This window comes from Phasianus colchicus, chromosome 9, assembly GCF_987193195.1.
Source record: "Phasianus colchicus chromosome 9, bPhaCol1.hap1.1, whole genome shotgun sequence".
In the NCBI taxonomy this organism is placed as follows: domain Eukaryota; kingdom Metazoa; phylum Chordata; class Aves; order Galliformes; family Phasianidae; genus Phasianus; species Phasianus colchicus.
The window spans coordinates 21,815,970-21,842,918 of NC_143444.1; the positions used below are offsets into that span (position 1 = coordinate 21,815,970).

Below are 26,949 nucleotides of genomic sequence, written 5' to 3' on the forward strand. Positions count from 1 at the left end.
GAACATACAAATCTGAGTTCTTACACATTTTTATTGTTTTTTGCTCTCCTTCTCTTTCAGTATGGCTGTGGCATCATAACCTCATGTAAGAGGTAGCAGACTTGTCAGAGACCTGTGTGTATGCAGTGACTGGAAAGGATACAGAGAGGGCAGCCACTGAGGTTCAGCTGTTTCTTGGGTTGGATGCTGGAGAGCAATAAGCAACAGAAGTGTAGCTCATCTCCTGAGTGTAAAAACCCTTTTTCTCCCTGTATCTTCTAGGCTTGGAGAGGATAAAAGTACCAAAAGAGCCATTTTCGGGAGGTGAATACTTGCTTGCTACACCTTGACCTCACAATAAAGTTGTGGTACTTAGAACCTTGTGGTATTTTTTGCTGAACAGCAGGAATTGCTATCAGCATTTGCTGAGCTCCAAGAACAGCAAGTAAGCTGTATTGAAAACACCAGTGTCCTTATAATTTTATAAACTGTTCTTCTGTGGAAAATATTAGTGATTTCTTCCCACTTTGCCACTGAGAAGTTTTTATATAACTGAAGCAGCTTAATCTGAAAGATGAAAGCTTTGTTCGCTTCTTCAGAGAAGGTGGAGGTGAGAAGCTCTGTGAAGCAGGAGGAATGGATGTCTTTGTGATGTACTGGTTTGGTGTTTTTTTTGTTTTTGGGGGTAGGATCTTTCACAATCAGTAGGTTCATATTCAAAACATGATGTCAGGGTGACTTCTCTTAAAATGCAAAAAGCTATACATTCTCATACAACAACCTACTGAGATCTGTTGTAGACTGCTGCAGAAATACAGAGACGTAGAAATGTGTAGATACTGTAGAAAAATGAATCCTGCAGAATTTGTTCTTAGAGGATTTGCTTGCATTCCCTTTTTTAATCCAGCCTTTGATCCTCTTTTTCTATTGTAATGAATATTTTTAATCAAATATTTATTTTATGGGCTGGCTTTGTCACATATTAAAAAATGGCTAAAGTGAAATTGATAGAGCTTTCTGCCTTGCTTCAGTTTGAATTAGACTTACTGGGAGCCTTCAGCCCTTGCTGAATTCTTTTTCTGCCATCTTTTGCAGGAAATGGTGGGTAGAGATGTCAGCAGAGCTCAGCAAGAAGCAGAAGATACCAAAGTTTCTGTCTTTTTAAAGCTTACCTGCTTAGGGAAAAGGAGGCAATTAGGTAGGTTATTAAAATGCAATTTAGAAATAGAAGCACTCGGTAAATGTGCCCATGAAGGTGATTAAACTGAAGTGAGAACAACAATTATACTAAAATGCGACAAACTACACTGTGGGCTTTTCTAATGTTTTTATAAGCACAAAGTAAGGGGTTGAAATACATGTTTCTCAGAATTACCATAAAGTTGCCTGTACTACATGTGTGACGCATTATTTTTTATACAATGTGTTTTATTCTTTGAGTTTTTTAGCCTGAAAACAACTCTAGAAATACCTCCTTATTGTCTGTAAATGTGTTTGTGCAAGTATATATTTATTTCTTTCAAGTTGGTAATCTTTTTCGCTGACAGCCCTTCAAACTCACTTGGGATCTGGACTCCAGGAACAAATGAGGACATTCTTATATACCATTTGTGTTTTACAGGCCAGAAAATATGCTTGTGCAGTGCAGATGCTTTCAGCGTTGTGCACAGATGATCTCTGTAATGGAATTGAGAAAATAGGCAAGTTGACAGCTCCTTTATGTTTCCTTGCATAGAAACTTACAGAGCAGAATTAATTTTGGTATTTTGAGTCTGTATAGGTAGGTCTGTGAACCAAACACACTCATGCTTGCAATACTTCGTATGTGTATGCCTGCATCTTTCACTGTGTAACTGGACTGATCTGTCTGCAGTGGGTTTTGTAGATGTTGTTTACAACACTGGTGGCTCATAAAAATAATTATTTCAGTATTTCAGCTCTCTTTCAGAATCATGTACTGAAACTGTACTCAACTGAAGAAATGGTAAGTTAACTAGTCTTATACTCATATATGCATTCTCCTATGACTCTGCACTTCCTTTCATTTTTAAATTGTCTTTTAAGTATTGTATGCATTTGAGAGCAGTTTCGTATGACCATGTCCAAACGTTTACATAAATGCAGAATTTAAACCATGCTTCTGTAATAGACTGAAAAGTAAGATTCCCTCACAAGTCAGTGGAGAAGGAAGTCTGAGAAGTGATGACACAGTTGGTATTTAATTCGTCTCAACCAGCCAAATATTTTTATTTTTTATCTGAACATCACCAAAAAATGCTGTCATCCTGGCATAAGCAAAGGTAACAGTCATCAGAAGTATTTTTACAATAGTATAGCATAGAGTATATAGAGTGTAACTCTTCTAGATAGTGGTCTGTCCCTCCACCTTCACTAAAAAATGGTCTCCATTATTGATTATAGGAAAGCAAATGAGTGCAATGAGAAATGAGATTGAATCCATTTTGTTCAGCAGTCAGGGATTTCCATTCTCTGTGGAATGGAATAGAAACATGAACTGGAAGTGAACAAATCTCATGGCCTAATGCCCTTCAGATGGGCATTGGTATGTGCTAAAGCAGGGCTGAGTTGTACATAACACTAACCCAGTGGTGTGTGAAAAAGCAAGGACCAGACTCAACTATGAATTTATCATGAGTAGAGAGGACCTGCATGGTGATAGGGACAGGAAGGTGTTGTATATAGGACAATTTGGGGACAAAGCTTGGGAGCATCAGAAAACTCAGTCTACCTGTGTATGGGTCTACCAACTCTGTCTGTCAGAGAGCTCTTTGTGACCTGGGAGAATTATGCTTTCTGGATGAATTCGCCTCTGGACTGAAGACAAGCATAAAATATCTCACCCAAGAGACTAATAGAACCATAAAGTTATGAACTACAGAAAATAGTGTACATAATGAAAGTGTCTCATCAACCGTAACTTCAGCACTTCTTTACAATAATGAGCATAATGGAGTTTTTGTATTTTTTAGGTGTTGAAAAGCAATTTTTTATTTTAAAAAATAAAAAGGAGAAATGTTTCTTTTGGAAGATATCTTCTGCTGTGTACTCCACTGTTCTCTCTGCGTTATCTCTTTCCATTAACTTCTAAAAATAACATGCTGTAGGGAAACATGTCTTGAAAGTATTGAGGTTTTATGATGAAAACTTGAATATGCTGTGTAATGTGCTCTGAAATCAGCATTTCATAGCACTGATTTCACTTGCAAGTTATTTTAAATAAGTCACTTTTTCTCCTTAATGAGGATTTCTGCCTTATTTGATGATTAAATTGATAGCGTTTAAGGTTTCAGTTCAAAGTTTATAAACACATACAGCTCTTAATGTTTAGTTCTGCTGTGTTTCCCTATCCATGCAAATTTTAGAATATTGTTTTTGTTGCTTATTTTGTATATACAGACAGTGCACTTGTCAGTACAGGCATGTCATTTTTGCTGCTCTGGCCAACAGGCTTACTAGAGGCGTGGATTGTATCAACACAAGTTATTTTGGTAGCATTGTTTGCAGGAGTCCCTTCAACAAAATAAGCACTACCAGAAACAGGCTGTCTCTGCAGAGTAAGAGCAGTGCTGGCAAAGCTCTAGCATAGATACTTGTTCTTTTAAGGTTTTTTTTCACACTGCTCAGTGAATCATTTCTTTGGTGACACAACTGCTGGGATGTATTTTGTTGGGGAGGTTTGTGGCATGTCACGCTTGCTCCTATGTCAAAATCAACTAATTTGAACTAGGAAATGTATTTCTTTCCTTACCTGCAAAATGGCATGCTGGAATAACGCTGTCATACCTTACATGTTTATTTGTTCCACTGGTTTTGCATGTAGTGGGCATTTAAAGTTTAGACCCCGTGCTTTCTTCACCTTTCATTCTAATATGCTGATACTTCCTTCCTTTGTCAAATGCTTTGATATTTACCAGTGAAGAACACCACCACTAAGTATTAGGTATTGCTGTTTGCTTTTTGTTAGTTGCTTACTATTTTTGTGCTGTTCTGCCTGTCCAGGTGTAGCTCAAAATACTGTGGCTCAAATTGTAATGATTTTAGATTCCCGTGGTCTTTATAATGCAAGAGGAGCAATGAGCAGAATCATCAGTATATTGTGACAATGTATGTTAGTATTTTGTTCAGCTCTTCTGCATAGCCTCTTTCACACTTGTCCCATCTTCTGCACTTGCTTTTACTGCTTATTTCTGTGTAGCTGCTTCTTGTCTGCAACAGGATTTGCAACTAAGTGACCAGGGGAAGCCTTTTAGTGTATCATATACTCCTTGTCTAGAGATGTATAGCTGTATTAAAGAAAAAAAAGCTGCAGTGGGAAATATTCCAGTTTTGTCCTACACAGATGAACAACACACTGAATACTGGTCACATCTTCTGGTTTTGGCATTGTGTGCACTTGATTAGGGCAGAGATGGAATGAGGGAAACACATCCCCACGGAAACCTAACCAAAGCTCTTCCCTTAGACTCACGTAGTGATTTGGATCATGTTGTGTGTTTGGATTATAACTAATAGCTCTAGCTTGATCTGATGGCCAAAGCGAAGTCAGCAAATTCCTAACACCTTATATCCTGCTAAATATGCATTATTCCCTTTATCTTCTCTGTGCTTTAGGAAGTATTTTGTGTCCTAAAAGCCACTGATGTTATCTTAATGGCTGTCTTGGTTGTGTAAAGAAGCTGACAGACTTAAATATCACTGTGCATCTCCTAAAGGAGATAAATCTGCTCTGAGAAATGAGAAATGATTAAGATAGCTTTCCTTGACTGTTAAGTAGGGTCCAGTCTTGCTCTCTATTTGAGCTAGATGCTTTGACATTGCTTTCAGTAAAATGAACATGCAGTTACTGTTGGATCTTATGGCTGCCTGGCGTGTGCCACTGCTCTGCGTCGTGAGCATGGCAAGACTGTGACTGAGCTTTAGCATATGAGTTAATGTTCGTCCTGTACAGAACTTCTGTGTTTTTTCTTTAAATTTAGATAGAGTCTTGCCCCAATGTACTGTGTCGAGGAGTGACCTATGATAGATGTCAAGGAAACAGTTCACAAAAGCAGCACGAATATATTGTGACATTTTCCTATAGAATTCTGCTTGTAACCTTATCTTGATGGGAAATCGGAGGATGTATTCTCTTAACTTTTGTTTCCTGTGTTCAGATGGGATCCTTGGGTGAAGATCTCTGTGCTGTAGTACCACAGTTTCTTTGCAACCCCTTGAAGTGCAGCCTTGCAAAACCAGTTGTGGAGCTCCAGGTGGACTCATCACCCAGTTCTTGTCTACTTGCTTCAGAAAACTTGACACTCTTTGACACCCATTAAGGCTCTGAATGGAAGGTTGTTTATTTTGTAGCATGATGCTGTTAGCTGGGCATCTGGCATCTCTTGTGCCAAAATAACAGAAACCAGTGGTAATTTTTTTCCCGTTCTTAGTTTCTTTAGCAACTGATCTCAATTCCAGCTGTCCATGGTATGGCATAACAGCTATGGTTCTATGAGACGAAAAACAGCTGCTCAGATTAAACCCAGCATAAAAAGCTATGGCATGCTGAAAGTTCAGAGATAAAGTAACACAGCTCTTAGAACTGCTCTACAGTGTGTAAACACTGTTTTACAATAATTTTTAATATGAAAAATGATGCATAATGAAGATCATGAATCAGTCAAATTATAGTGATGAGTGTAAGATGACAGCGTAAACTAGAGAAGGGCAGCAGCTTCTGGTTGCACTACTTACCCTTGGCCTGGATAAAGCTAAAAAGTAGCAGGATATGCTACAGTTCAATATATTGCTTTTTACAAATTACTCATGTATTTCTGTATAATTAAAATTGCAGCATTTTAAAAAGTTTACCTATTTATTTGCCATCCTATAACAACTTACACATTTTGGACTGGATTTACGTTCCCTATAAGTCTGTGTGATCAATTTTTTTTAAAAAAATTGCTGCCTTCTTGGCTTCATCAAATTCCTTTTACAGTAAGTTGTTTTATCCATGTGGGCGTGACTTAGAAAATACACCTTCATACTTTCCATAATCTGGTGAATGCTGAACTGTCAGAGGAAGCTGATGAGACTGAGTTTGGGGTTTTTTGTCCTTTAAAAAGACTGGAAATGTACTGATAATAACTATTTACAGAAACTGAAGAAGGAATATTTACAACCGTTAGTTTTACTCTGTTGAAAGTCAGGCGATCTAATATCAGTTTCTCCTGCTTTTCTTCTTCAGATTCTTAATAGCTCACCTGATCTAATCTGTACTGACCAGTCATTCAGGCAGAGACATGCACATGGAGCACAGCGCAGTCTTGCAAGTCCTGCAAGTCCTGCTGAATACTGTAAGTAGATCACTGTAATCTATTTTAAAATAATCTATTTTTAACAGAAACATCACAATCTAAACATTTAGAATGTAGGTCCTGCAGCCCTCAGTTAATAGGAGAACTAAAAGCTTACTTTATGATAAGATCTTTTTATTATATCACTAATAAAATAACGTAAGGGTTGTGGCATCGCAGTACCTACTGTGATCTGCACCATCTCTTGCAGTCATATTAGAAATGATCTGTAAATCAATTTGACGGAGTTCATCAACTCAAGTAATACATGTTGGATACATGCCCCAGTACACATGCTGAAAGGGATGTGCAAATTACTATCAGTTCAAAACCCATTCTGTTCTTCGTAGAATTTTGTGAAATGAAGTGGAAGGGATAAAACATAATCACTGAATGAGGGAGAGTTAGAGATCAGCTGGTGAGAGATGGGTTACAAGTAATTGGCAGAAGCAGAGATTTGTATTAATTTTGTGTGGTGAATGATGTATACCAGGAAAAGCAATAAAAGAAAAGTTCCAAGGCAAAATAGGTTGTACTTTATTTCTTACCTTGTGATAGTGGGGAGTGCTGCAGCAAGGAAGGGACCTGTTGGAGAGGGTCCAGAGAAGGGCCACAAAGATGGTCAGAGGTCTGAAGCAATTCACTTATGAAGACAGGCTGAGGGAGCTGGGCTTGTTCAGCCTGGAGAAAGGAAGGCTGCGGGGTGACCTCACTGCAGCCTTTCAGTACCTACAGGGAGCCTACAAACAGGAGGGGAATCAACTCTTTGAAAGGGTAGATAACTGCAGGACAAGGGGAAATGGTTTTAAGTTGAAGGAGGGAAGATTTAGGTTGGATGTCAGGGGAAAGTTCTTTACAGAGAGTGGTGAGGTGCTGGAACAGGCTGCCCAGAGAGGCTGTGGATGCCCCATCCCTGGGCGTTCAAGGCCAGACTGGATGGGGCCCTGGGCAGCCTGGTCTGGTATTAAATGAGGAGGTTGGTGGCCCTGCCTGTGGCAGGGGATTGGAGCTTGATGATCCTTGAGGTCCCTTCCAACCTTGGTCATTCTATGAAGGAAAGTGGTTCTCTTACGTCTACGCAGCATTACGGGGTAACACTGTTCTACCTCTGACAAGGTGCTTTACTGCAATTTGTCCTTAGAGAACTAGGGCATCTGTTGGGCAGCTGCAGCTATGACATGTTGGGTAGAGGAAGTCATAATATGTCTTAACTGAGTTTAAATGGCACTGATTTTGGTTCCAATTCCATTGACTGAGCTCTGAGAGTTGAGCTCATTGGGTTTAGAGGCTTCAGTACCTTTGTTCTAGCTTTACTATTTGGCCAATGAGAGACACCTTTGTCAGTGTGTTTCATGCAATAATTTCTTTAAAATAATCAACAGGAGAAGTTAGAGATTTCGTATTTGTGAGGCAAAAGGAGAAATAATAGCATAAATGAAATTTTCTTTATTCACAAGCCAAGTGTAACCCAGTAAGACACAGTGTGAGCTTCCACATGCAGAACTAGCATCGTCAACTCCTTGTGTTTGCCAGGCTTGCGTATGTCACACAGATACTGCCAGGTGTAACTTTGCTGCTCTCAGGGAGACAATTTCATGGAAACCTTTCTGCATCCCAGCTTCGGTGCAGTCCAGGATCTCTGAGGTCAGTGGTGGTCTTGGAACAGTGGAAGGCATGGATTATACAGGTGCAACATTACCATCTTTTTGGCTGGTACTGTAGTACACTGTAGCACAGCTTCCTGGTTTTAGAAATTTGGTTGTGTTGTTGAAAGCCGTTGTTACAAACTGTTGTTGCTTGTTCTGCAGATTGTTGCCTCAGGAAAGCTGCTCCTTCAGCCTTCTGCAGGACCACAACAGGCAAAGCAAAACACAACCCCTCAGCTGTAGTTGGACTCTTCTGTGGTGAGGACATGGTGCTATAAACTGATTTCTTTCTTTGGGATGAACTCTGCCTTCCTTCCCCACCTCTGGATTAAAATAGAGCAGTTTGATAGCACAGCAGCAAATTCACATTAATATCAAACAGAATTTCCACTACCGTTTTCATATTAACATGAGATGCCAGAATGTAAAGTTAGCTAGATCTGCACATGGGACCATTCTTGCTGTTAAAGGCTTTAGGCTGGAATGGAGCCCAAAATTTTTAAAAGAAATGAAACATTTCCAGATCAAATATTAATTACATGCTATATAGAATCATATTTTTCAAACGAATTTTATAAATAAAAAGCTAGGCCTTTCAAACCATCAGCAATATTAATTTTGGATTTGAAAGATTATGAAAGATCAACAACCACAGAACTGTGAACTAGAAAAATACTGGCCTAGGTTGCATAAAAACCTCCATTAAATAAATACTGTCAGTTTTCACTATGAAAATTCCGTGGTGTTGTACTTTAAAAAACCATAATGAATTACCCATCCCGTTAATGATACCAAGTTGCTTTTCACAAATCACACACACGTACAGGAAGTCAGATGGCCAAAAAGGCAATATACTGGATTAACACACAGTTCAAAAGAAAGTACTCTCGATACACTCCTTCATCGGAACTCCCTGACTTGCTGCAGTTATCAGCTGCAAATCCTGTTACCCTTTTGCTGTCAGTTGCCTTGCTGTCCCAAAAGGTCCAACACCCTGATGGCTGATGCAGTCGGTGATTGTGGTTGCAGTCTTATGCATTCATCCTTCAGACCGCTGCTTTAATCTCGGGGTGATTTACAGTAAGTGGTTCTGGTTTCCAGTCTGGTTGGAAGAAGTGAATATTGAATGTCCTCGCCCAGTTCTCAAACACTCGTTTCTCTGTGATGAAACGATGATGGCTGCCCTTTCGTCCCCGCTCGTGAGAAATGTACATTGTGCATTCATCAGGTCCCAGAGGTTCGTAATAATGATAAGGTACTGAAAGATGATTAGGATCCCTGTGGGGAAAAAAAAAACAGATGGAAGCCCTAGATGTTCTATTTTACTGATTGAAAAGATGCTATCTTTAATAAGCTGATGGGCTCAAATCTACTTTTACTCCCAGTTAAACTGCATTTTCAGGTATCTGCATTTTCCCTGAATATTTAACACATCAGAATGTGGCAAAGGTTTTTTCTTTGCTCCTTCCTTTAATCTCCTCCTCTCGGTTAAATAAAGGACAGCAGTAGCTCAGAAATAAGGGAGAGTGCTGCAGGGCTGTGCTACTACTCTGAAATTTGAAGCAAACTGCTTAAGAGATTTATATCTAGATAGTGATTTGTAAAAAGCTTTGCAGAGGTATTTACTGGAATAGGGAAAGAAAGGGAAAAGAAAGACAGAGGGGCAGTGGTTATCTGTGTCACAGCAGCTCAGCTGAACACTCCCAGCTTGGTGCACATGGGTGTGAGTGCACAACTTCAGTGAGCACGTCTGCACGCCAGGTCAGCGATACAGCCCGCTGGTGCTGGCTCTATATCAAAGATCTAATGCATGAGTGAGTTGTTTGCTATTTTAAAATGGCAACTTTCACGTATGTATGTGAGCTGAAAATTCAGGCCACTCACACTGACCTTGTGAGCCCATCAGCATTAACCAGCAGTTACTGGTGTCACACAGGATGTGCCAAAGACTCATTAAATATTTAGGATAGAGATCATTTACACAGTTTTAACGTCAATGTTTTGATGTTGCATTTTGTAAGAGACACGTGTATTGTGTTTGTAATGTAATAAGCTATAGTGGTTCACTCTCCTTTTATTCTCTACATTAAACTATACCCATTATGTTTTTTGCTTTGAGCACAGACTAACAAGAGCTTGTACAGCTGTCTCTGTCCTGAATTCAAGGAGAGATAACTGTCCTAGACAGAATAACCCAATTGTACAGTGCTCCACAGTTAATACCAACAAACTATTTTGTAGTGGCAGAAAAAGTAGCAGAAAGTTGATTGATTGAAATACTGCCATTTAGTAAAGCCTTGGAACTGCTCTATATGAAAACATGAGCAGAGTAAGGATTGCATGACAGAGCAAGAAATCTCACACAGATTCAGGGCTGTCAGCTCTAATATTGAGTTGATTATTTTCATTTTGAAGAGCTAATATTTAAGCTCAAATTCAATTGAATGCATCCACAATCTGTCACTATTCTGTCTCGGTCATTATTTTTACTATGTAATTCTGTCACCTACGCAATTCTCTAATTCTTCTTATTTTACCATTATCCATATTGTAGTTATGTTGTATCAGAGGTAATGTATGATATCACTGCTGCTTTCCATTTGTACTGTAAATTAACATTTTAATTCAATCAGTCTAGCTCCCCAGTAACACAACAGGGTGATCAATCTTACCACACCAGAATAACAATAATACTGTGTTTCCAGAACAAGATGGATTCTAAATGTTCTGTACGTATTCTCACTGGAATACATAAGAGAGTAAAAAGAAATCTTTTAATTTCTCGCCTACAGAAGGTGTGTTTTTAATGTAAAACATACCCTTTCCTATACATTTTTTCTAGGTACAACTATTGGATCTCAATCTTCAATTATGTTTTCATATACTTTTTTAAGACATTGGACTTTTTATTACAATCTCTAAAATGAATCATTTGTATGATTACTGTAAATATAATAGAAAACACTTCTACGTTTTCTTATAACTTCTAAACGCACAGACACCTGCCTCTCATTTACTTCTTTTCTTCACTCTAGATGGATTTTACTCTTGTGTTCTCGAGGGTAAACCTATGTTGCGTGATGGAAATTTACTGCTTTAAAATTATAATTAGTAAAGTGGAAATCTTATCTCCAGCAGTCTTTGAATAAACGCAGTCACAGAGGAACTAAGTTAACTGCTCAGGCCCAGTACTGCACCATGAGCCAATCAGGCTGCTGTGCTGATAGCAGATCTGGTTAGCATCCTCCTGCCTTGTTTTCTTTTGACATTCTGAGGCTTAGAAGTCCAAATGCGTTTTAGGTTTAGGAACACTGAAAGGCAGTTCGATACCTACCACTTTTTGTCTGAAGTCTTTTTCCTTTTGTGGCAGTTCTGGATTCCCCCAGATATCATGCTGTTAAGGTTTGGATTGGAATTCTGGCCTGAGCAACTACAGCATAACTGAAATTAACTGTACTGTTATCTTCTAAGTCTGCAATTAGCTTGTGTCACCAGCAAATGAAATGCATGAGTAATTTCTATGCGGAAATTGCTTGCCACCTCATTTATTAACATTAAAACAGATGCTGTTTTATCACTGACTGATACTGGACATTAATCAGTATTTTGTCAGGCTTCGCATGCATATTAATATCACAGCTGGGAGGAATCTAGAGAAGATCCTTTGTAAAATATACTCTACTTCCTGCCTAATCGCCTGCCAGCGCAGCAACAGCGTAAGTGCTTGTACCCAATGTCAGTCATCTACTGTTTGCCACTTCAATGCACATTTTCCCACAGATGGTATCCACCCACAGCAAAAGCTGAAAATACTGCAAGCAGTGTTTGTCTCAAAAGAAACGAGACAGAAAAACATGGCCACCCCATCCCGTGTTCTGGTCAACCTCTCCCTTTACAAACAGGGCTGTTATAAAGCAACCCACTGAAACTACAGGTGCTTGACTTGCTTTGTCAAACAATTCATACTTGAAGGGTGAATAAAACATAATTAAAATGTTGAGTGATGGGCAACATGCTGCGCCAGGCCGCTTTAAGTTTTTTGGATAATTTTGTTGCCTTCTATTCCCAGGAGCTCATTTCCTTGGCATGCATTCTAGCCCAGTTTTCCAAACCATCAAAGCATTTTGTTATTAAGTTAGTAAGGTAATGAAGTGAGATTTGGGTATAAGGAACTAAAGGGCACAGTTATCTCCCATACAGTTTACATAATCATCTACGTGCATCAAGTCCTCCGTGCACCCCAGCAAATGTAAGCAGCAACAACTGCTTCTTTGCAGTTGATTTAAAGCAATTGAAAGTGGAGAGAGGAGGTAAAAAAAAAAAAAAAAAAAAAAAAAAAAAGAACTCTAGATTTAAAAGCAGTGCCCAAAGGAATAAATTAAAGGATTTCAAATGCCAATTTTCAGGCAAATTATCACAGATGGGAAATGGCCTGGCAGTCAAATGAGGATTCTTCATAGGAAGATGATCTGACTCCATAATTGGAGCAAAAATTATTCATATCAGTTAAAATAAGGCTCAGAATTAAGCTCTAAGTTTCTTTGAGTTCCAGAAGGCCCATGAAGGGGGGAAGGGAGAGAAAGAAGAAGGGGGAAGTTAAAGGGATCTCTTCAACACCTTGAATTTTCCTTGCATGTGTGAGAACACAGAGATACCTGTAAAAACCAACCTTTCACTGCTGCAGGGAATCCAACAGACAGGAACTGGTGTTAAGACAAACTGCATTAAGCTTTGTCTCTGTCCTCTGCAGATGCTGCTGAGCAGCAACAAAGAAAAGCAGCAGCACTGCAGCTTCTGCAGGAGTTGTGGTGCTATCTGTGCTCTGCAATCTGGCTGCTGGTGTAGGGAAACAAGAGGAAAATCCTTGATATCCATCGCAGGCAGCAGTAAGTCCCTGCGTGTGCATGTGGCAGACTGCTTAAGGCTGCTCAGAGAGGGCAGTGCTTCCTTCCTGCTCGGCTAGGCTCAGACTGGATCCCTGGACACTAACGAGGACAGCAAGATGACTTGTTTTGTGACAGAAGAGGGAGAGATGCACACTCTCTCCAAAAAGCTTCGTAACGTGCATGCAAGCACAGGCTTTCATCTTATTCCAGAATGTGCAAGACAGACATATCTAACAGCGTGAAAGCAATATCAAAGCCATTAACCCTTAGCACAGCAGAAATCTGAAGCCAAGCAAAAGGCATTTGGTATTATATATAGCTTTGCTTTGTGCTACCAGAAATTTATAATAATCAGGTTGCCAATTCCAGTTAAACTATCAAATCAATGTCCAGTGAAAGTAAACAGAAATGAATCTAAAACATGTTGTAGCTATTAAATAGTTGCAAATCTTTTTAGTCGGTAGTGCAGACTACTTCACTGGACTATTTTTCCTCCTGCATGGGTTGCAAGCAATTTGGTTAATGATCTTAAGCTAATAATTTGTAGCAGAATCAACTGTATAATGTTCATGATACCTTTGAGGTGTCCTTCATGTTACGGATATGATACTAATTCAGTTCCATGACAGTGATCACCCACACTCATTACTTCCTCCACAGATTAATACTTAACAAATAATGAATATTTGCTGGAGTTCTACATTTGGTGATATTCCATTTGAATAGTATTAAGAATATTAATATATCTATATATTTAAATCTTAATGATTCCTTAGTTACACAGCAAGTAAAATACTCTTGTACCTATACCTTCTCATGCATACATGAGAGGTAGGGTGGGTTGTGTTGGTTTCTCTTAGTTTTGTGAAATGGTAGTTTTGTTGTTTGTCTGACTGGAAACCAGAGAAATCTGCCTTAAATTACATTTGTTCACAGAACATTTCTTTCTTTATCATTTTCTATTTTGCTTATTTCTCTGAAAGGATGCACTGTTTAAACTAATGAGTGGCTGAAGAGCAAAGTAAGTTTGACTTCATTCATGGCAGCTGATGCATTTCACAGATCTTAATGGCTAGCTTCTCCTAGGAATGGAACTATAGTTTTCCCCTTCATAGTTTGTTAAATAAGCCTTAAGACATTTTATATTATTTTGGTTAAGAAATGACCTTCTTCCTCTTCTATGGCCAGGTAAGTGCATCTTTGTTATGCAAGCTGTAAGCATTATTACATTTACTGACAGCAGGATTTATTACAGCATTTTTTTTTGTGTTATAATTTAATATTACATCCATTTGATTCCAGTGTATCATTTCTGTGAAAGCCTTTCATATGGTCTCAGTTACCATTTTACCCTCTCAATATTTTTGTATGTTTTTTGCTGTTTTGGGGGGGGGGTTGCTTTTTTTTTTTTTTTTTTTGTAAATATATGTACCTAAGTTTATCTGACTTTAATAAGGAACCCGGCCTAAAAAATTAGGATTGAGCATTGTTATCTTCTGCATTTCACATAATCACAGAATGACTTAGGTTGGAAGAGACATTAAAGACCATCCAGTTCCAACCTGCTGCCACGATCTGGCTGCCCCCCCACCAGCTCAGGGATTAGCTGTGCCAGGGCCTCACTGCCCCCTGAGTAAAGATTTTCTTTCTACCATCTGACCTAAATCCTCCTTCTTTTAGTTTATGCCATTCGCTCTTGTTCTATCACTATCAGACAGTGTAAAAAGTCCATCCCTCACCTGTTTGTAAGCTCCCTTCGAACACTGGAAGGCCACAACGAGGTCTCCCTGTAGCCTCCTCTTCTCTGGGCTGAAGAAGCCCATCTCCCTCAACCTTTCTTCACAAGAGAGATGCTCCAGGCCTCTGAGTATCTTTGGGGCCTCCTCTGGACCCGCTCCAACAGTTTGCTTCCCTCCTGTGGGGGCCCCAGGCCTGGACACGGTGCTCCAGATGGGGCCTAACAAGGGCAGAGCAGAGGGGGACGGTCCCTTCTCTCTCCCTGTTGCCAGCCCTGTTGATGCAGCCCAGGATACAGCTGGCCTTCTGGGCTGCAGGAGCCCACTGCTGGCTCATGTCCAGCTTCTTGCCCATCAGGACCCCGAAGCTTGTCCATCTCCACTGGATTTTTAGATGAGAAAGACAGACCAGCCACTTACAGTGATGACAGGGACATAACCATTTCAGAACAGGAACTGAAGAAATGTGTCTTTGCCAACTGAAGTGACAAGGGAACGAAACACTGTGCTAGCAAAGGTATTTATCTTGCCTGAAATATCTGATCTAGTTTGTTGTTTTCCTTGGAGAATTCATGATGAAATCTGGCAGTACATCACAGCATTTATCAGTGGGGCTTTGTTATAATTTGTAAAAATTCTCACAAAGTGGGATTTAATGTTGACATTTTATACTATAATTTCTTCAGGGATTTTTACTGTTTTGTGCCCAGGATAAATGCAGATTTTTGAATGATCCTTTTTAGTGCTCATAAGAAAGTCAAAGCAGTCGTATTCTCTATGACAGATGGGCTAACCTGTCGCTGCAGCGTTGCTCCCCATGCCCCTGAAATGTATCTTGTATTAGCCAAGGAACCAGACTTCAGTCAGATCACTTCAGCTGCTCTTGCTGAGAGGAATTCAGGAGCAGGGGATGAAACATTTCATACTGTGCATACCAGCTCTGTGCATTACTGGATCACCTGACAGTGCAAATGGATCACAACTAGGTGTGCAGATGTTAAGCACACATTTCAGAAGGCCTGAGTGCTAGGTCTGGTTATGGCAGACATGATATTTAACTGCATAAAAAGACCATTGATGTAAAAAGCATTTGCACGAGTTTATACCACAACTACCAAGTCTTGAAGTCAGTTTCCCAGTACCTTGGGTCCACCACAGGAAACCCTCACCAACACCTCAGGTCTGAGGCCTGTATAGTGCTGGGGCATCACAGAGTTGTGAAATGGACAAAGCTGTTACTTTATAAACCAACATCAATATGTCACACAGCTTCCACTGAGAGAATGTGTCTGCTCTTTCTACCATATGTACCCACACTCTGCAGGACCAAAGTGAGTGAATAGAGGACCAAATGTATCTAGTCTGCAGATCCAAATTCTGTGGAGTTTTTGGTGGGGCTTATTTAGGAAACCAGTTTACTGGAAGATTGGTATTTATGTGACAGCAATACTACAATCTTAACTTTATTTGCATAGGAAGTTAATTTAGAAGCTAGTCACTGTAAGAACTGCTTTTCTCTATTAATTGTGGGGGCAACCTTTAAAAACAAATTCAAAGTAATATTTTCTAGTGCTCTTTTTCAGATTAATTTCATGCCAATTACTGCTTTACTTTTAGCTGATAAATATTCAGGGACTAAAAGAAACCAACAACATAGATTAATTCTCCCACACTACAAACAAAAATTTTTAATATTTTATACGACATAATTAAATGCTGTTTGTTGCTTTCAGAAACAGATCTTGGGACATGTTAATTAATTGCTTTAAGAGGATGGAAGACATTTCAGAGAGAAAATTCAAGATTCAGATATTTATCTGTGATGTTCAACCTTGTTGGCTAATAATGGTTCCAAAATAAATCCTACCTGCAGAAATCCGGTGGCACCATGCCATAAACATTTATCCTGTCACACAGCTCCAATGCGATAGTCATTGTGAACCAGCCCGTGCTAAGCCAAGTGTTGGATATCTTCCTGAAAGCAAAAACATAATTAAGTTTCTAGTTTGACAAATAATTCTTAAAATATCTGAAACAATTCCTGGGAGTTTTTTTCATTTCTAAGAAAGGTTATGATTTTTTTTTTCATTTTTATGAGAGGTTATGAAAATTGAGCAACCAAGATGACTTTGCTCATTCATCTTTTAACAAGTTTTACTAATGTCTTCTGTCAGTCAACTAATCTGTGCAGAAATACTCTGTCTGTAATTAATTTTGGATACAGCAGAGTTAACATTAGCTGACCTTTTGTAAAGTTTACCTTAAGTGAGTGAAACTTCATGTCCTGTACATACATACTCCTGCTAGTAATGAGCTGGATAAATAGCACCCATCTGTAATCACTTAATGGAACTTGTAACTAAATAATCAAGACGACACATCACAGGGAAGAGGGCTATTTAAAATGCAACCAACAGCATACAGAGGAGCCTGTCTGGTAGAGAAAGAGATGAGACCAAGTACTTGTCTCATCGTCTGCCTTCACACCTTGATCCACAAATCTAGAAGCTCTCAGCTATGCCCTGTGACTGCTGGTAGGAAGCTTGGTTAGGTGCAGCCACCTGGAAAGCTTTCCCGTAAACCCCAACCCTCTGCTTGCTCTAAATCCCTTTCCTGCCTGGTGGCACCTTTGAATATGACCTATGAGTCCTGCAAGGGCACCCTGCATGGCTGCTCCTTTCCTGGCCTTTTTCTGCAGAAGTTCTCAAAGAAGCACAACTGATCCAGCATTATTTATGCAGAATTAGTAGATATCATCCTGTAACCTCACAAATTGAAGAGATTTAAAACCTGTGCTTAAATTGTGCTCTGTCACAGACTCTTACCTACAAAATGGCAACAGTAATGTTTTCTCATTCTAGCACTTGTTTGTCACTGCTGTTTTGTGGTTAAGAGCTGGCAACTAACTGTAATGGTCACTGGTTGCCTGGCACATGGGCTGGAAGTCCCAGTTCTGTGTCAAGCTCACGCACTATGCCTTTGCCTGGGAAGAGCTGGCTGTCTTGGAACAAGAGGAACAAGACATGCTGGTGAGAAGCAAGTCTTAAAGCTGTAACTGTATATTTAGGACAGCCATGCAAGACCAAGTCAGGCACCAATCCTGGAAGAAGGGGGTCAAAACTACAACAGCCACTATAAGCAAGTGCTGTCATCACTAATACAGGAATTCAGCAGACAGGGGCACGCTATACAGCTTCCCCAGTGAGTGCTGTGTTGGCTCCAAGTAGGTTATCTGCAGGACAGTAAGACAGAAGTCCTGAACGCTGTCAGACTGAGGAATGCCTGGTACTGAGGTCTCCTGTTTCCTCAACGAATAGTGAAACTATAGCAAGAAAACAGCAAATAATTTCTGGCTTAGAATTATTAGGGAAAGGAAGGATAGGAAAAAGTCCCAACAACTGCTTTCCTGCTGACTCACGAGGTAATTTAGGCTTAGAGTGGTCCATGCCTAAGACCTTGCATCCAAAACCAAGAGACCAATTGTGCAGAACCCAGGTCATGGTCTTAGTACATGTCAGGAAACCGAGCAGGCTGTCTGCTGGGTTACTTTCCTTTTTGCTTACACAGACTTAGTTTGCAATGCAGTGTTTTCAGTAAATCAGAGAAGAACTGATTTTGAATAAACAAGCTTAAGCGCCAAACAATGGAACAAAGATTTAAAAACTTATTCAAGTACTGCTTTGGCCTCTTTAAATACCATGTCTGTAGGACAGCAGTGTAGAAACAGGGTTACAACGTTTTGCCTTTTCATAAAAGATCTGAACAAAACTCTAACAAAAGAATCCTGTTTTTATACCTAATCAGCTGTAATGAAAGAATATGAAGAACTGTCATGTGCTTATTAGGGAAAATTATCAGATATTCTTTTATACTATGAACTAACACACTGTGCTGATAATTCTGTAGTGCACACTAAATTACAATTAAAGGCCTTTCTGCTCCACCAAAATCTCATTTATAATCTCTATGGAAATTCTCTTCCTGCAGTTATTTCATTTATGCTTCCTTTATCTAATTACTGTAATATTGGTTCTGAATCATATTTTCTTAATGTACCCTTATTCAATTATAAAGTTATTTTCAAGTACAGTTACTTTATAATACCAAGGATACTGCTCTGTAGCCTTTGTCATTCACCATACTATTTAACTGACAGCGTTTTCTGAAGGTTCCCCTTCATTTCAGAATCAGCTTTTTTTTGTAAATCACAATGCATCCAATTACCTTTTTCCTCATCATTTTCAAGACAGAAAGGAATGGTTTGATTACTGCAACCTCGCAGTCACACTTCTCTCTCCTTTGTTTCTTTTTGCAGGGACTGATGTCGAGAGCTCAGCAGAAACCTCCCGGGGAATGGCATCATTCCGGGCTGTACAATGCACTGCTTCTGCTCCCACAGCTACATAACTGTTCTTCCCTTACAATGCCTAGCTGTGTTTCTTTTCATCTTTCCTCTTTTTTCCATCCTGCCTATTCATTTATTTTCACCTCCCTTTTTAATCTTTTAGTCCTTCATGTGTGCTGCATGTGCCCTACTAAGCAGTGGTTCCTGCAAAGCCTGCAGCTGCCTCAATGCAACAGGACCTGTACATGAATGAGGCTGCATTCTGCTGGGATCCACATGCCACTGATTCATGCTGGGAGTTCAGAGTTTCTGTGACCGAGTACACTATGAACTTGTTATAATGTTATTAATGTCTCAGACTCCTTGAGAATATTTTGGGAATCAAGATGGCCTGGTGTTAATGTGAATCAGTCAAGTAGTGTGATGCTTAGTTTGCTCCACGGTAACTGAACTCTGAAAGAAAAGCAGATGGGGTACCACAGACACCAAGCTAAGATGCAGTCACCACCAGCTACTGGGATACAGGAATTTCCATGCTGCTGGCTCTGCCCAAAAGACAAATCTGGTTCTCAAGTCTTCTCTGTCCGCATAGGACCAAGCCCAGCATATGTACAGTATTTGTAAAATTAAAGAATTTCACCATGAGTTATTGTGCAATGGAAGCCACCTCTTCATTTGAACCTCAGTAGAGACCCTATTCAATTTTTTACAGCTACATATTTAATATATAAAAAATCCGAGTTCATTAAAAATAAATGTATTTCTCTCTAGGAAGTCTTTGGCTTAAATGCCCATTTTTCAAACATTATATGTGAAAATGCTCGAGTCCTGCAGTGGGTCACCGATTAAAATTTTGATTTGAAGATCAGCCTACAAGTCATAAACAGTCTCATAAAGATGTAACTATCATAACTTTCCTTTTCCCAGTTGGAGCTGTAAGGTGAATGCTTCTGAAGCACCTAATGTATGACTAATGTTTGTTTGTTTTACAAGAAGCTTTACAGCTGCAGTGTTCCAAGAATGCTTAAATTCAATAAACAGCTATTATAATTCAGAGAATGGTAGCATTTCCTCTGTAAGCAAACATAACCTATCCATCCTGATTTTTCAGAATCAGTAAAAAACTTTTGGGTATATAACCTCAAAAGTGAGATTTAAACAGCTCCTACCTCCTTGGCTATGTAAACAGTACAGCCAGATGCTGGCATTCTAAATTGATGAGGCAATACTCCATACAGATTATTTAGAGGCATACTTTTTACTTACATTGCAAGTGATGTTATTTGGCGTATTATACCATACCACAACTCATGCAGCAGAGGATTTAATAGGTGTGATGGTCTCTCTGAGCAGACCTCAAATTGGTACATACAAACTACATTATTTTACTACTGTATGACTTCCCCAAATGTATGCCCATAAATTTTCTCACCTGTCTTTCCCAGTTTCCCGTTTAAAAAGGTCATCAAATTGAAGCATCTTGTGGCGAGAAATCATGTATGCTTTTAATTGAGGCAGTATCTGATTCATCAGCTGCAGGTTGTTGTACACCAAGCCTTTACCATCTCTCCTCATGTAGCTGCTAGGACCCCAGAAGATGAACACAGCACCATGGCTCATATTTAAGAGTTCGTTGCGATTTCGCAAAATCCTCTGAATACTGGAGTGTGCAATGACTCGAAGGCTTGTTTTGTTCCCAACATCCTGTCCATAACCTCGAGTAGGTGCATCATTCATTCGTATTACACACTCCGTCTCGTCGATTCTGTCACCTTGTTTACTTCCCAGAAGGTGTCCAGAACTGGTTACCAATGCACAGCTCTTGCAGTGCATTTTTAAAGGCTGCAAAAGACAAATATTTCAAGATCAACTGTGAACACCTCCCCATGCACTAGGTATAACTCATGTTTTACATATACATTGCATATTTTACAGAAAAAAAACTCAGAGTTTTGCACAAATCTCTCTCAGCATTCTTCCCAAATAACTGGGGATATATTACCTATACCTTTAATAGACGGAGAAGATCGTGTGTAGCCCTTAAAATTCCTCCATGGAGTTGAATCTACTGTTTAAATCCTCCTTCCCACTGTGGCTTAATAATCTTCATATTCAGTAATCACAACAGCTTCTATATCGTTCACAGCTGCACAGCGTTGTTCTTCTTCCACTTGTTATAAAGGAGTTCTAATTGGAATATTTCTGATTCCCCTTCTTCCAATTTCTGCAGGAACTAATCATTTTTTAAGTCTCCATAAGCACAAGCGTGAATAGCTTTTCAACCTTGGGGTCAGGACATTTTGCACAGGGAAGAGAATTATATCTTGGTCGAATCCTTCCACGCCATTTCCAAGTCAGTGCCACGACCACGGCAGTCTCTCATGCCTCCACTGTGGCTCAACAGTCAGAGCTGCTCATTAACGTCTGCATATCTCTTACATGACAGCAAGTTAGAGCACTGAACTTTTTCTAGCTTGTCAGGTCATGCTTGAAAGTTACACAATAAAATGAAATAGGCGGTGCCTGTTCAGGCAGTGCCTGACCTGATAGAGCTGGGAGAATAAAACAAGCTTTCAGGAAAATGAAAATGCTTTGCAAATCATTCTACTGACATTTGTCACCAACACGTATATAAACAATAGGCGTATGTATGCTCATCTGCTGCTCAGTCTGACAACTGGAAAGGGGCAAAGGGCTAAAGACCATCCCCAAAGTGCTGATTTCCAACAACAATACAGCAAACTGGGAGGCCTGTTTGAGGGAGGGTGTACCCTTCTGTATATTGCAGCATCTAAGATCAGCAACACTACATTACAGACCATAGATCTGTATCTGGCATATCCTACACGGGGAGGAGGAGGCAGGCGGAGCTGCTATCCTGACACTGGCATGCTGGTCTTCCCCAGAAGAGGCCAAAAAACTCCCAAAATAAAACACAATAAACTGAACTGTAGTTGCCCCCGTTTGAGATTCTGAAGGTAGCAAAAAGTGGTTGCTGTCTGAATTTGTTTTCTGCAAGAATGGCTAACGAATAACTGCTTGTTAAATTAAAACAAAAAAATAACTAAACTATACAATTTGTGCAATGACAGAAGCAGCAAACTTCGTGTCTTCATCTCCCCCCAAAAAGAGAAGTCCTTTTTCTCTCATGTGTTTGGACTGCACTCCAGAGCTAATGATATGAGTAGCAATGTTTGTGCTCTTGTACTGAAGGTTCCTAATTCAGTATTTACATGTATTTTCCTTTAAGCTTTTTTCTGGCACTTTGATGAATTACCTAGCAAAAAGCTTTAAGGTGAACTAGCTTCTCCACCATCATGCTTGGGAAAGCAAGATGAAGTGCTAATGAGGTTAAAGGAAATGTAGTCAGCACCAATGTTAACTCACATGGGTTCGAATACCCACGCTGCAAGACATTTTCACCTACAACAATCTCTGCTGATTTCTGGCCTACTGAGCTACAAGTACTTATTTTAAATGTCTGCCAGAGGATCCATCACCAGTGAGGAAACAAGGGCAACCATCAGTGGGGCAGGGAGGGAAATGTCATCATCTGCTAGGTGATACACATTAATACTCCCACAACATCTGTCCTGTAGCTTGCTAGAAAATGGTTCCCTTTGGAAAAAAGTCTGCTGCCTGAAACATGCAAGTATTACCCAACTAATTCTTCAGTGATGTGTGGGGGCCGAGCAGCTGTACCCGCTCCGGGCCAATCGCTGACGTTCACCTCAGAGTCTTTCTGCACAGATCTACAAATCTCACACCTAAAACCGTCAGAGGAATTCACAGCCAACAGCCACAACATTCTCATACCAGCTGTTTCTAATGCCTCGACAATATTGAAAGCAAGGGGAAAAAAAACCTACTGCTGTAATATTAGCTGGCCAGGAGGCAGTGGTTGCACCAGAAATGTCATCTACTTAAGCAATAATAATGGAGTCACAAAGCGTTTCTTTGGGATTGATGACCAGCTAGGAAAAGTTGATGGCCTGAGAATAACCAGGGGCCATTAAGCCAGAAGAACATTAAGTTCACAGAAAGCTCTCTGCTAATGTAATTATTACAGTGATATGTGGGGAAAAAAAGCAAACTAAAAAAAGCGAACCCGTGACATGCGAGTTATATTTTAGGTAGGCAATGCAACCCACACTCCATTCGTCTTGCTTCAAAATGCCCAAAAAAGGCACAGGGTGAGAGGTAGGTGACTTTTATGGTACCTGTGCCAGCTACCTTGAAACATAACCAGAGAGTACATAAACCTGCTGATGTTTAACAACGGCCATTGATACCCACTGCGTTCACCCAGTGAATTTGGCCATTTCCCTGCTAGATGGGCCGTCCCAGGGAAGGGAAGGGAGCAGGAAAACTTGCCCGGTTCTGGGACACCCCACAGCAGCACGCTGGTGGATGTAACAAATGTGCACAACCTGGCACAGCGTTAAGTACCATGTGCTGAAATGCTGCCGGCAGCTGTCACTGCCACGTGTTATAGCGCAGTAACTACTGCTGCTCTATCAACGTCTTCTGGTTTGTTAATAACAGACCAACAAGCAAATGGCAATGAAAAAGCATTGCCACAGTTGTTCCTGTATTTTCCAATTTAAGCAATCCCTGCTCTGTTATTGACTTCAAAATCTATGTCGTCCAATGACAGAAAGATGTTATTTTCAGACACTTTATTGCTCAAAAAAAAAATCAATAGAATGTTATTACTGATTCAAACTATGTTACTCTTAGATAAAATTATTTTCTTTGTGATGAAATAAAATGCCTTCTTCATTATTTTTTTTTTCTGCTTATCACAGTCCTTTGATTTTAAAGGCAAGATTTTAAAGGACAAGACAATTCCTGCCAGTAAAACCAGCAGCACTGGGAAGCATGATGCTTCCTCCCGAGCACTTAATGACCTACTTGCAAGACCCCTGGGTTTGGATCATTCCACTATCAGTAGTATAAAAGTTTTCTTTCTATAAATAAATATAAAAAAGCATATTTTATCTTAGCAATGATGATGTGGCCAAAAAAAACCCCGAACAATGCAGAACACCTCATTACTGAGCTCAGCAGAAAACGAGCACCTGTTAGTTCGTTAACACCAACATTCCTAGTAGATAATGCTGGACATAGTGCAGATGAATCCCAAACATACTGAGAGAAGGCAAGAAGCAAAGCAGACAAAAAAAATCCTTTTGGATATGTGATCTTAAACCAAACGTTTGAGACCGAAAGTGCAAAATGCCAATGATTCTGTGAAAATAATGCCTGCTCCCCGATATTTTTTGCTTTGTAATATATCAGTGTTGGAACAGGGCACGTGAAAAGAACTAAAGATGAAATAAACATACAAGCACAATGAGTTTGCTTTAGTGCCATGCACACAACACACTGCAACAATGCCCTCCAATCAGTCTTCTCTGAAAAGTGAAAATGAGCCCGCTGCACACTGGGATATTTTGAGCAATATTTTGCTGTACAGGAAGGAAAAGTAGAGTGGAAAAAGCACATAGAGACTTTTTTACCTCAATCAACTTAAGTTTTCTGAGGTATTCAGGTCTCTGTGAGCTCTGGTTTCACGGTGCCGAGTTCTGATCTAAGACATGGTCTTGGTTTGACCACAGACTTCTCTCACACACGTTTGGTTGGGGAACATAGCTTATTTTCTACACTATGCCAGCTCTGATTTTCCACTGAAGTTCTGTAACTTTTCATTCTTTAGCCCATACGTCAGCAAGTACAGAAAGGTCTTAATGAGGAAGAAAAATCCCCTGAGCAAATGCATTTGTAATTTTTGTTGAACTAGACTTTTGGAGCATTAGACACTCTGCCACGAAAACAAGCTGCATTATCTACTGAAATAAAAGCACCGATTGCTTCAAGAACTGTTACCCCAGTGACCGATAGCACAAGTAAATAGAAAGGGTTAGGAGATACCACTTCCCCAACACTGCTAATCCTTATGCAAATCCCCATAACAAGCATCCACAGCAAAACTTTGCAATTCAAAAAAGGTCTGGCAAATCTGTTTAGGAAGATAAATGCGTGGCTGCTTAAAAAGATAAAAGATAAAACAAATGAATTTCTTATTACTTCTCTTTGTTTCTCGGGCTGTAGAGCTTGAATATGCAGACTTTGTGGAAACATTAGCATCCTCATTTCCTATTGATTCTTCAAGAGTTAATTATATAACTGGACTCTGCCTTCAGATGTTTGTTGAACAGCAACAGTGCAACAGCCGAACTTCAGCACCTGCATTCATCACGCCGGTGATCACAGTGCCCTGGGTTTTATTTCTCCAAGGAGCAGAATATTTTTGTCTGCCATGATATGATGCTGATGGGCATCTGCAAAACTTGTAGTAAAAATACAATAAAATTCTATTTTCAAACGGTCCTTAGGCGAATCTACTTCAATTTCTAAACATGAGGCTGGATTACGAAAGGCAAAATAAAAAAAAAAAAAACAAATGCACTCCATAAAGCTTTCACTGGGATAATTTTCTTAGAAAAAGTACCGTTCAGCACATTAGTCACTGAAGAGTTTTGTGCTCGTGTGAAGTGTTTTCCGGCACATTAACTCTTTTTCAGAGACCTGCCTGCTAGTCAAAGCTTCCATTAGATTAATTAAAATATGGCTCCTCTCACTGGAAAGAAAAGGCATGAGTTTGGTTACAGGACATTGACCACGTCCAGAAAGCAAACCTTTCCCAGTCACATGAAGAACGAGCAGAAGCTGTGCAGGAGATGGAACAACCAGAAAACTTCTGGTGTACAGAGCACATTTCTTTTCTTATTTGGAAGCATGATTACATGGTGCTGATGTTTTCCCCTAAGCCAACTGAAGTGAATATAAGGTGCAACCTTGCAAATTGCCAGTGCGTATAAAGCTAAGATTTAGAGAGTAGTTCCCAACCCGCATCCTATAAATGTGTCCCATGTGGAAGATTAGTATCAATCATAGGCTTATTGGAGGGGGAGATAGGATACAAAGATAACGTGGAGCTATCCACTAGAGTAATGGTCTAAGAAGAAAAAGCAATCAGAGAAAGAAAAGAGTATCTTCAATGAGAGACAGCACTGGAAAATCAGGCAGGAATGCATCACGTTGATGAACATGAGCTGTTATACAAGAGAGAGAATCATACGAACAATATGCAGCCTCAAAAGAAATGGTTATTGCCTAATGTTTATCTTAAAAGCAGTGCAAATAGACATCCATATTACATCAAACCGCCTCACTTTTGTGCTGCTGTTTGAGTACTTGCACTGAAATGCATAAAGCAACAAGCACGGTGTCTTAACTAACTATGCAAACAGTTATCAATGGCATTTTAGAAAAACGGAAACTATTTCAACAGTTGGACAGCTTGGATTTTTGCTTTGGAAAGCATTCACATCAACTCCTCCAATCCGCCCTGGCATGTTTTGGCAATTCTTCCTTGTTTAAATCCTTCAGGGAAATACACCCTGAGCTGCTCCCTCTGCACCTGCCATGGCCATGCAAGATTTTTTATCTAGCTTTAAAGGTGAATACCACTGATCCTTAAAGACTGTTTTCAACTGAGAGCACTTGGGTCTTTCTGTGACACTCTCTGCCTCTTCCAAATACATCTAAACTAGAGCCGTATCTCCAAAAGGCAATTATGGGATAGCACTGGCAAGGAACAAGGGTTTAAGCCCCTCCAATGCAGCCAGCTTTCACACAGCTTCAGCATCACATATTTAGTCCAGAAGAAGCTTAAGATCAAATGTCTGATTAGAGTTACCCACCCCACAGAGAATTTCCACTAACACATATCTCGTCTTGTATTTCTCTACCTTGTTGAAGCTGACTCTAACAAAAAAGCACAGCTCCTTATTGCTTTCAAAGGTCTTTGTTTCAATAACTGTCAGAAATATCTAACCTCACCATGTCCACCAAGACCTTTTGATTTTTATGGGCTAGCTTCACGTAATCTTCACCAGTTTATTTTGTATTAACCCCAACTGCTCTGTATGTTCCTCC

General features: G+C 39.8%; 2 protein-coding genes across 6 annotated transcripts in view; one reads left to right on the top strand and one right to left on the bottom strand.

Moving 5' to 3' along the window:
• Positions 1–7: 7 nt before the first annotated feature.
• LOC149916867 (uncharacterized) lies at positions 8–19,995 on the top strand. 4 transcript variants are annotated; one of them, XM_090146510.1, is made up of 7 exons: positions 8–161; positions 262–303; positions 1,075–1,177; positions 1,917–1,963; positions 6,224–6,332; positions 8,141–8,236; positions 18,916–19,995. In XM_090146510.1, exons 3-7 carry the CDS (start codon positions 1,078–1,080, stop codon positions 19,005–19,007), a joined length of 444 nt encoding a protein of 147 aa, XP_090002636.1. In that variant the 5' UTR covers positions 8–161; positions 262–303; positions 1,075–1,077; the 3' UTR covers positions 19,008–19,995. The 4 variants fall into 4 exon arrangements, with proteins under 4 accessions (XP_090002636.1, XP_090002635.1, XP_090002638.1 ...); XM_090146509.1 differs by lacking the exon at positions 262–303 and having other exon boundaries at positions 8–229; XM_090146512.1 differs by lacking the exon at positions 8,141–8,236 and having other exon boundaries at positions 8–303.
• ST6GALNAC5 (ST6 N-acetylgalactosaminide alpha-2,6-sialyltransferase 5) overlaps positions 8,231–26,949 on the bottom strand; it is a 64,815-nt gene continuing 46,096 nt past the window's right edge. For both annotated transcript variants that reach the window (XM_031600703.2, XM_090146508.1), the window contains exons 3-5: positions 20,378–20,787; positions 16,468–16,575; positions 8,231–9,256 (exon numbers count right to left, since the gene is read on the bottom strand). In XM_031600703.2, the coding sequence (XP_031456563.1) occupies positions 9,025–9,256; positions 16,468–16,575; positions 20,378–20,787 (750 nt within the window). In that variant the 3' untranslated portion in view covers positions 8,231–9,024. The remainder of the gene's footprint in view (positions 9,257–16,467; positions 16,576–20,377; positions 20,788–26,949) is intronic.

Excerpts from the sequence above, each read along its gene's own strand:
- LOC149916867 (XM_090146509.1), top strand. The coding sequence starts at position 1,078 with ATGGTGGGTAGAGATGTCAGCAGAGCTCAGCAAGAAGCAGAAGATACC. Across the intron at positions 1,964-6,223 it reads TGTACTCAACTGAAGAAATG|ATTCTTAATAGCTCACCTGA; the intron begins GTAAGTTAACTA and ends TTTCTTCTTCAG. Across the intron at positions 8,237-18,915 it reads TGTAGTTGGACTCTTCTGTG|GGACTGATGTCGAGAGCTCA; the intron begins GTGAGGACATGG and ends TTCTTTTTGCAG.